This window comes from Corvus brachyrhynchos, unplaced genomic scaffold (genome assembly GCF_000691975.1).
Source record: "Corvus brachyrhynchos isolate BGI_N302 unplaced genomic scaffold, ASM69197v1 scaffold63, whole genome shotgun sequence".
In the NCBI taxonomy this organism is placed as follows: domain Eukaryota; kingdom Metazoa; phylum Chordata; class Aves; order Passeriformes; family Corvidae; genus Corvus; species Corvus brachyrhynchos.
This window is the reverse complement of record NW_008237227.1, coordinates 1,590,457-1,601,165: the sequence shown is the minus strand read 5'-3', so window position 1 is coordinate 1,601,165 and position 10,709 is coordinate 1,590,457. Positions and strand designations below refer to the sequence as shown.

At 48.2% G+C, this 10,709-nt stretch overlaps 1 protein-coding gene across 1 annotated transcript in view; it reads right to left on the bottom strand.

Moving 5' to 3' along the window:
• Window positions 1–1,286: 1,286 nt before the first annotated feature.
• PCCB (propionyl-CoA carboxylase beta subunit) overlaps window positions 1,287–10,709 on the bottom strand; it is a 23,704-nt gene continuing 14,281 nt past the window's right edge. Inside the window, 7 exon segments of the mRNA XM_008630030.2 lie at window positions 1,287–1,555; window positions 2,208–2,298; window positions 2,499–2,597; window positions 3,753–3,853; window positions 7,377–7,484; window positions 8,755–8,878; window positions 10,380–10,461. Coding sequence (XP_008628252.2) covers window positions 1,434–1,555; window positions 2,208–2,298; window positions 2,499–2,597; window positions 3,753–3,853; window positions 7,377–7,484; window positions 8,755–8,878; window positions 10,380–10,461 — 727 coding nt within the window. The 3' untranslated portion in view covers window positions 1,287–1,433.

The following is a 10,709-nucleotide window of genomic DNA, read 5'->3' as shown; positions in this document are numbered from 1 at the left end:
CAAATGTGGAGCAGCCAGGACAGCCAGGGTGCCTGCAGCCTGGAGGTGCTGCCTCCCATGCATCCAAAAACCTGGGGAGCTGGGACTCCTACCTGAAATGCTCCTTTTAGATTGTGCTTTTAGATGATGTTTAGCTGTTACTTCTACCCCCCCAGGTACCGGCTCCAAGCTCCACAGCTCTACTCACTGCACTTTCCTGGGAAGAGAAGCTGCCTGGGACATGGTCATCCCACCTCTGTCCTCCTTCAGGCTCATGCTGGGGAGTGAGCAGCAGCAGCAGCTACAGTGCAGGTAGGGAGGCTCTGTCTCAATAAATGTGAGTTACTCACAGCAGCCAGGTCACTGCAGCCTCTCCTGTGCCTGGCAGCTGGTGCAGCAGCACTAAATGTGACAGTGGCTGTTCCTCACTGCCTTGGGGCTGGAGGGAAAATGCAGCTTCTGCTGAGCAGGTGAGCACAGGCCCAGGGCTGGTCAGAGTAACACCTCCTGCAGCGGTTCCTGGCAAGGCTGGCAAATAATCACAGAGAGACGAGGCTGGAAGGGGCCTCTGGAGGTCTCTGTTCCAGCCTCTGCTGAGGGAAGAGGATTTGCATGTTCCACCAAAACTGCCCTTTTTTGTCTGCTGTCCTTAAGAGGGGGCTGGCTGTGCCTCCCCTGTGCCACCCACCTCTGCCCTGGGCTCTGAGACCCAGCTGGGCCCCGGTGCTGCTGCAGCCAGAAGGGAAAAGCTGCCACAGGCCAGACTAACAGAGGAACAGAACAGCTGAGTCCAGGAGCAGCAGGGCCTGGTCTCCAGGGCACTGGAACCCACGCTCACGATTTTCCTCTCTGAGCCGGGGCTGGCTGTGCCTCCCCTGTGCCACCCACCTCTGCCCTCGGCTCTGAGACCCAGCTGGGCCCCGGTGCTGCTGCAGCCAGAAGGGAAAAGCTGCCACAGGCCAGACTAACAGAGGAACAGAACAGCTGAGTCCAGGAGCAGCAGGGCCTGGTCTCCAGGGCACTAGAACCCATGCTCACGATTTTCCTCTCTGAGCTAGTGGTGCAGGAAGTGCAGTCAGGTCTGTGGCCAATGGAATACCCTTGAACTCCACAGGGCTCCAACTTCCCAGCATGGGAGGTGGCTCAGCCCTGCCTGAGCCACCTCCAGGGCCTATGGGATGAGGGAGCCAATGGAATGTTTGACCTTGAGCAATTAGTAACAGCTCACCTGCAGCAGGCAGGGCAGGGTGTGTTGAGTATTAACCACCAAAAAGGGTTTAGAGAGGTGAGCTGGTCAGACCCCCAAATTAAATATATACTACGATTTATTGATGATTATTGGCAAAATCAAAATGAAAAGAATTATTTCTATTGCCAAGCAGACCTCCATTAACCAGAGTTAACCAGAACTCTTCTTCAGGATGTCTCCCAGCATGGGCAGCCCCTGCTCATCCTCACAGTGGGATGTTGGCATGTTTCTTCCAAGGACTGGACTGGGATTTACTGGCCAGCACGTCGAGGTCATGGCAGATGCGTGTGCGGGTGGTCGAAGGCTGGATGATGTCATCAACAAACCCTGCAAAAGATGACAGCAAAAAAAAACCCAACCTGACCAACCATGAAGTGTTTGCCTCCCAACCTTCTGTATCTAGGCTGTAACATAAATTAGCAAAATCAAAACAATGGTTGGAATAAATAAATTCATAAATTACAAATTAACTCAATTTAAAATAGCCTGAGAAGGAAACATTCCTGAGCCCATTTTTAAATTTGGAATATAACTTGCCTTTTAGTTACTGCTGTAAAACTGGAAGTAAAAACAATGGGAAAACTTGCTCCTGAGAGTTCTGGAGAACATAACTGAACTGGACCCTACTCTTTCTTCAGGCCACAGTGCTTTGCATCTAGGGCTGTATAACAGAGTGTCAAAGCACCTGTGCTATAAAGGAACAGGCTGAATTTTGAGACATTTTCTACTGTCTACACAACTGAAGATGCACTTTTCAGAGCAGTGCCCACTTCTCACCAGGCTCTTTGCAGCTGAAGATGTATGTTGTGTCTAGATGTTCTCCACATGCACAGGCTGTGGTTAAGCACCACCTTTCTAACTCAGACACAAGTATCTTACCTAAATAACTTACTTGTTAGTTAAAGGTTTACTCAATAGCACAACTTCATCTCCATGCAATGGCAAACCAAAGGGGACATGGTGTGGGAGACAACCATACCTCTCATGGCAGCAGGGAAGGGGTTTGCAAACTTAACCACATACTCCTCTGCATCTGTCTCCTTTCCTCTGAAGATGATCTGGACAGCACCCTGGGAACAGAAGGGCTCGGGTCAGTGACAGTCCCTCAGCCCTCTGCCCTGCCCACCTCACAGCTGTGCCCTCCAAGCATCCCCCCTGCCTGTGGCACCAGGACACCTCATGGTACTGGCAGGGCACTGGTGCTGCTGGCAGGGCACTGGTGCTGCTGGCAGGGCACTGCAGCACCACAGTGAGAGGGGCCCGGACTCACCTTGGCTCCCATCACGGCCACCTCGGCTGTGGGCCAGGCGTAATTCACGTCTCCTCGTAAGTGCTTGGAGCTCATCACGTCATAGGCACCCCCATAGGCCTGGAACACAAACCAGGACATCCACTCCAGGAGTGGCCTCGCAGCAGCAACAGCCTGCATTGCTCCTGCAGCCTTTTCTAGTCCAGAGACAAGCAGGTGGGGCTGGACTTTACCTGAAGGAGAGCATGAGCATCTCCACTTTGCTGCAGCAATCTCCTAGGAATAGGAACCACTTCAACTAGAGCCCCAAAAGAGCAAGGAAGGGGGCTGCTGGTAACCAAGCCCATTCTGCAAGGCAGGCAGGGAGGGGTCAGTGTGTATCCAGACCAGCAGGCCTCGACCTGCACCCTGCACATGCACACAAACCAACCAGGCAGCGTGCTTCTGGAATTTCGTGGCCAGGGAGTGCAGCACTCGGGCTCTGCAGTGCTCCACTCTGGAACTGGAAATGCTCCAGACAGCAGTGATGAACAGATACTGCAGGACTGCAGAGCAAACTGCAGTGCAGTCCCTGTCAGGGCAGCACTGAACACTGCAGCGAGGCTGCAGGATTGACAAGTACTGCATGGAAATACTCAGAACAATCACAGAAGGCAAAGGAACAGAAAGTTCTTTTTGATTTTTGCCATGATGAGCCAAAAGCCTATCAGAAAAACGAGCAGGAGGGGCAGAGCAGCAAGGAGAAGGCTAAGGCTGTAAGGAGCCAGCCCCAGAGCTTATGGCAGTAGGGTGTTGGGTACCTTATGGAGAAAGGAAGATGAGGCAGAGCATAGCAGAAGTCTTGGGAGGAAAAGAAGCCACATGAGTGTTCAACCTGCAGACACAGCAGACGACAGAGGCAGCCAGTGCTGGGTTTGCAGAGGGAGGCTCAGGAGGCAAGAAGGGAGAAAGCAGAATTGGTGCAAAAAGAGGGCATGTCCTTAGTGAGACAGGCTGGGTGACATGGGATGAGAGTGAAGGCATTCCAGGGAGAAAGCAGGGAACAGAAACTGGAAGTTCCAGAGGGGTGCAGAGACAAGAGGAAGGAAGGAACTGAGGTAATGGTCTGGGAATAGAAGAAGTGGCCTCTCATAATGTTATACAAAGAGGTGTTACCAGATGGGACGAACAGGACGGGACAATGCTAGAAAGCACCAGTGGGACAGGCAGACAAAGCTAGGTTTAATTAAAATTGCCACTAGTGGAAAGAGGAACTCTGGAAGACCACCAGCCTACCTTTCTGGTGATGACAGTGATCTTAGGCACAGTGGCCTCTGCAAAGGCAAACAGCAGCTTGGCACCGTGACGTATAATCCCCCCGTACTCCTGAGCCGTGCCTGCAAAGACAAGGAACTGCTTCACCCCAGGGAATTCCCACAACCCCATCATCTCTCACCAGCAGCAAACCTGACCACCACCATGGCCATGTTAACACCCTGAAGAAGGTCATACCAGGCAGTGTTCTCTGCAAGGTACTGAGCAACTCAAAAATCAGAGCAGCAGCAGTTTGTATGGGAGGTTACAGAAGCAAAGCTCAGGAGATGGAACCTTCCTAGGAACAAACTACAGCTGGAGCATTTTCAAGACTCCAGTGGCAAACAGCCTAGAGTCACTTCTCCAGAAACCTGCTCTTCCAAGCCCCCTTTTCTACACCACACAGAAAGCAGCTTGGCTACTCTACCATACTGAGGACCTACCCTAGTTGTCCTTCAAAGGCAGCCCAGGATGATGGACCTTAAAAGACAGAGTGTGAATCCCACAGCAAGTGCTTCTGGAGCATAGCCACAGGCAGCAAACAGGAATGCAAGTCATCCATGTGACAGAATGCTCGACACCCTTCTGTCCCAAAGACAGGCTCACCTGACTGGACTTGGAATCAGCAATCCCCTGTAACTTATTTTTAGGACTGTGAATTTCAGACCACTGGATATAACTCTACAATAACTTTCTAGCAGTTTATTCACCTCCTGACTTTAGCTTTTAGCACGAGATGATCCCAAGTACTGTAAGAGGGTTTTCTATGGATTTTTTTTTTTAAATGTAAGTAAAAATTCTTTTGTGAAATTGAAGAACCTATTTGTAGTGTGTTTGCTGGCTTAACGTTAATGTTTCCCCTCAGGTGTAAGTTGAGTGTCTGAAAATTTCTGCCTATGCTTACAAATGTCTGCTCTCAGCTGCAGTTTCACTTCTGGTTCGTGCCTTTCCCTGCCAAGCCCACAGACCATTCCTGCAGTAGGAATCAGAACAGCTGGGGGGGGTTCATCCCCAAGGAGCAGCCCGAGCCCAGCTGGGACACCCAGCCCAGACCCAGGAGCTGGGGAGCACTCTCAGACCCCGTTTCTAGTCACAGCCTGTTTCTAATCCACACCTAGAACAGAGCAGCCAGTCACTTAAAATGCTTCCAGTGTAAGATCATTCAGGTGTTTGAAGTATTTACACTGCCATGTGTAAATTTACACCCATGACCAGTTAACATCAACTCTCTTCTGGCCACAGATTCAGTCCCAATCTTGTTTTAAATCTGTATTTTTATCCAGTTATGGATAAAATATATACAGGTTATGAACACCTTAAATGTCATCTCTGTGCACACCTGTGAAAACTGGGGCTGCTCAAGTGTTTGGTTCACTGATGCTGGGAGAGGTTTTGCACACCCTGGTGAGCCAGTGACAGGTGCTTTCTCCTTCTGTACTGAACAGGGAGATGGGATGATGATGCCACCCTCAGAATTTGTTACTTAATCTGAGATTTCTAATGCTAATGGGTTAATCTTGCCACATTCCTTAAAACACAGCAGTTTTGGATCATAATCAAGCCTCAGGTCTCCTCTCTTCAGCTTTATCTTTTTTATTTTTCTTCTGTTTATCTGCTTTCAAACCAACATTCTGTTGTGCAATATCAAGTCACTACTATTTCTATATGGAAATACATCTTGAATTCTGAGCAACTGCTCAAATCTGGACTGCTGGAATGTCCCCTTACACCAAGCCACTGCCTGGCCCATATCAGAGGAGGAGGCTAAGCCTGCACTGGGGACAAAGGAGAGGAACTCCTGGTTAAAATGTGCCAACTCCATCGTGTTAAAGCAGGAACTAGAATGCTGAATAGTCACATTCTGGTGCTTTGAGAGCTGCAGAGGCCTCAAGGTAAACCGTGGTTTATACAGCAGTATTAATGTTAGATTTGATTGTAAAACATTTATAGTCCTCTCTTACCCTGTTTTGTAATGGGTCATTTTAATGTTACCTGCTCCGAGAGCCTGTGCTGAAAGCAGGCTCATCACATCCCTTTTCCTTACTGATGGACCTCTAAACACAGGCATTTTCCACTGAGAAGTGTCTTGGGGCATCAAAGAGACACAGAGGGAGCTGTGTATAACCAAATCAATGCCAATGAAAACACCTTTTCCCCCAGAGCTTCACCCTGTCCCCCCCGTTAGAGGCTGGAAAAGGGAATCCGTTTGGAGAGATCTTGGGGGCTTCGAATGTGTAGCAGGGGGTGGAGTGAGGTGCTGCCCTGCCCCCAGCCCTGCAGTGTCTGTCAGCCATGGCACACTGAAGGCAGCCCCTCAGTGTTTTCTGAGTGGCCGAGAGACTGCAAGTCCCACCTGGGAGGAAGGCCCAGAATAGGCCAGAGCTTTAAGAAGCCTGACCATGAGGCAAGCACGTTGTCCTTTAACCCTACCTTCACCTTGGAGTTTTACATCACTGGAACCCAGGAGTGGGTAGCTGTTTTTCTATACCTTTTCTGTCTTTCTGTTTTTCTCCTTTCTTCTTCTAAGTCTCTTCTTACAGAATGTGACATCGAATGGGTTTAAAGGTTTTCTGTGTTCAGTGGTCTATGTTGTGATAAGTGATGTTACGTTGCATTCACTCTTTTGCGAATGTTCCTTAATTTTCTACAGTTTGCCAGTAAACCTTAGTGCTTTTTACCTCTTGAGAATATTTGGCTGGGATTGTCTCCTTTGTGTCTACCCAGAGCATAAGAACCTTGGTGTAGCCCTAGGTCTGAGTGATGGGGCTGTAACACCTGCTCTGGGCAGCAGCTGCAGCAGGTGGAGGAGGCAGGTTCTCCTGCTGCAGCAGAGCCTGCAGAGCAACACGTGCCAGGATCAGCTGAGGGACTGCAGCACATGTGGGTGGAACATCCTCAGGAGCCCCCAGCTGCCACTGCTCCCTGCCCAGAGTCAGCGGTGCCAGCTCTCCCCTCACCCTGTCCTGAGGGCTGGGGTCAGCACTGGGCTGCCTCCCCTGGCCCAGCACAGCCTGTGCAGGGCCTGCTGCTGCCACCCTGCCCAGCAAGAGCTGTGGAGATCAAACAGCATCTACGAACACAGCTCAGCATTTCCCGGGACGTGGAGGCTCGGTATCAAACAGCCATCAGTGTCACTTCACACCACGTACAACAAGGGCAGCAACTCCAGGCAATGCAGGTTGTTTCCTTGCATAGGTCACAGGCACAGCTTTTGGCAGTAGGACAGAGCTTTCCAGAGCATGGTATCCCCAAGCCTGGCCCTGGCAAACTGGGAATCCCAGTGTCTCTACCAGGCTGCTGGAGACTGCAGCATTACCTGACTGCATGACCTGTCTCTCTCCTCAGGTAACTCCAGCAAAGCTTTGTGACTCCTGAACACACTGGTTAGTTAGGCACTATTTCATTTTCCTACTATTCTTTGCACATTTCTCTCTCCTTTTGGATGACTACTGTAGTTAGATTACAGAGTTTCTGTCCCAAAAAGTGGGATTTTAAAACCTGGTTTATTTAAGTCTACTGCAGCAAAAGTCTTCTCAGCATTCTGGAAATGGGCTTTTAACACCAACACCACCATGCACCACGCTGAACTCTAAGGGTAAGGCATACCTGGCAGAAACCCAGGGACGTCCACAAACGTGATCAGGGGAATGTTGAAGGCATCACAGAACCGAACAAAGCGGGCTCCTTTCACAGAAGAATTTATGTCTAAGCACCCTGAGGTTAAGAACACAGAAGAAGGTGTTAGTAACACCAGGGATCTGCAGTAATCAAGGCAACTCAAAATCCCACTATTTTAGCTGTATTGTCTTCTTAAAACAAAGGAAAAGCTTATCTGTAGATAAAGTGGAGATTATATGCCATGAAGCTTTCCTGGTTTAGAACTAAGATCACAGAATAAGCTACACTCAAAGGCTCATTTCATTTTTCTGACCCCCGTGTGCAAAGACTTTCTATCCCAAAACATAACAGTTTAATTACATTCTTGTAATTTAAAATATTTTTCCTGTAACTTTCTCTTCATTAGTATTTTTCAGCTCAGTCATATTGAAAGGTTACAGAGTTCTCCATTAAAAAACCCCAAAAATAAAATAGTCCAATAATATTTTGAGAAAGATCAGCATTTTTGGTAGACACACTGCAAAGTGTTTCTGTTCTGTTTCAGTGCTATTTAGAATTGTATTATGCACAACTACATTAAAACAAAACACATTTTTTATCAAAGCCTCTATATGAAACAGTAAAAAGAGCTGTTAAAATTTAAAATACTAAACGAAGATTAAATTTATATTGAAACCTTCTGTCTAGTATCTTCATAGTCATATCTTGTAGAGATGTAACAAATGAAGCACCATACTGGGTCATCTGTTTTTCCCAAACAAAACAACACAAGAATTGAAAACAAGGAGTAAACTAGAAAGTTCCAATTGGAGAAGGTCACTTCAGAAATCACTGAGTTAAGGAGAGAAAGCCAAGTCCCTGGACAGTTAAAAAGGGTGATCTTATCTGGAGCTGCATGTTGTACGTGAGGTCAAGAGCTCCATACTTGTGCATCTGAAGGCTTTGCACTGTTCAGCTACAGTGAGATAACAAAGCCCTCTCACCCTACAGATGAGTTTTAGGGATTTTACTGCCATGGAAGAAGTGTGTGGTTTCCATGCTATGATTAACCCAGTTAATTGCAGGCTGCTGCCAGACAAGTGGTGTTCTTCCACCCCATCCCCACCCCCACTGTGTGCTGCCGCTGCTCCTCTTGGCCTGGATGCAGCCTGGGAGCAAGATCACCTTGTTGAGCCACTAAAGAAATGGTCTGCAGATCATTTCACAGCTCACAGCTGAATTACAGTGAGGTTCAAGACAAAGCAAGGGGTGGAAAACCACAGAGTGAGTGGAGGAGCACACAACCCAACAGCTCTGACCTTACACAGCATGCAGAGGAAGAGACAGAGGCAAGGCACTGTTAAAGAGTCTCACACTGGACTCTAACCTGAGGCTACTTTGGGCTGGTTGCCCACGATCCCAACGGTCCGTCCGTTCATCCTGGCAAATCCAACCACAATGTTCCTGGCATAGGTCGGCATGATCTCGAAGAATTCCCTCTCATCCACAATCTGCAAAGGGGAGAGGCAGGCAGAGCCCGTATGAGGCCAGAGAGAGGTGCATAAATACACAGGCAAACACAAACTCAGTTACCTTAGCACTGCAACTTTTAAAACAGTTCAGAACTTGCAGAATTTTGAAGGAAAGAGAGGGAGGGAAACTTTTTAGTCTTTGCAGCCTTCATTGCAAGAATTAACTAGTCCTACATTATTACCAAAACTGTCAGTTAAGTGTTCCATCAGGGAACACCTTTATGACTGAGGGGAGCCTTTTTTCCTGGCTTAGAACAAAATGCAAACGAGATGTTAAGAACTTCTTTCTCACATCTTAATTAGCAGCAGCCTTACAGACCGATTTCCAGTGATAAAACAGTACTTCCTGGAGCTCAGAAGCTCCCTGTGACACATTTGACATCATCTCTCTCTCTTGGCAAGCTCAGAGCCCTTTCTTGGAGTGGCCAGCACAGCCCTGCTGCCCCAGGGTCAGTGCTGGGTGTGCCCTAGGGAACGCAGGGAATGCAGTGCCCAGCCAGCACCCAGCTGGAACCACAGACCCATGTGGCTGCACTTCCCTCAGGCTGGAGCTCAGCGTGTGCCCTGCCAAGGGACAGCCCTGGTGCGTGAGGCACGATCAGAACTCACACGTTCCAGGAGATCAGAATTATCCATGGAGCAGTAGCGACACCTACACATGGCTGCCTGGGCTTCCAGCAGGATTCCCTGGTTCCATCTGTTTATGGCAGCTGTGCCCATACACTGCAGTGTGCCAGTCATTTCATTAGCCTCAGTCTCAAAAAAGTTGTGAAAAATGTAAGTAGTATAAAAGTGGTTTGATTTCTTAATACTTCCCAAAATCTGTGGGAGGGCTTGGGGTTTTTCCCTAATTCGCCTAATGATTTTTTTTACATACCACCTCTTAACTTTCAGTACACACAGTGCTGAAATTCACAGTGGAAGAATCCAGGGATTAAAAATACCCTGAGCTTGCTTTTGCCACTAAAATGACTCTAAATGCAGCTGCCAGTTGCAAACTTAGTAATTAAAAAAAAAATAGACATCTATTTTCTTGTACTGCGCATGTACGTAACTGTCTCTTAGCATAAACAGGAAAGGGTAAATTTCTGCATTCTGGGTGCTTTATCCGTTTTATATAAAAGTGCCAGAGTCCAAGACAGAAACACCAAGGTGCAGGGAGGGACCAAGCAACAGAACTCAAGGGGGGTTCTGACCCCAGAAAGAATTGAATTGCAGCATCTTTCATCTGTATAGTTGTGTATACAGAATAAGATGTATCCTGAAAACAAATCCTGGGATTCTGCTAAAATATTTTTTTTCCCCTGCAGTTTTCATTGCCCATTCACAACTACTACACAGGTAGAAATAGTCACTTGTAAAGGCTGAAATAAATAAATAACAGTATCTATATCTTCAGTGCCATTCTACTGGTTTCTGTCAATTATTTAGACCCAGAATGTAATATATGCATCTTTAATCTGAACACTGTCAGACTTACGGAGTGTATGATATCCAGCATATCATAGGCTTTGGTTGACTCGCTTGGGACAATGGTGTCCAGCTCTGGAACCGGACGGTCACTGTGGAGAGCAAGTAAGTGTGAGCAACAACATTGACAGACCAAGTGAGCACCAAGAGCAAAATATCGGGTAAACATTTCCACCTCTCAGAGATTTCAGAAACCTCCTCAAACATGGGGAAAAGAACCGGTTTTCTCCACGGGCAGCCTGAGCAGCCTCCTGAAGGAGACCCCTCTTCCACAGGCTCTGTGCTTGGCAAGCGCTGGGCAGCACGGCCGGCGGGGCTGCGGGGACACGGCCGGGAGGCG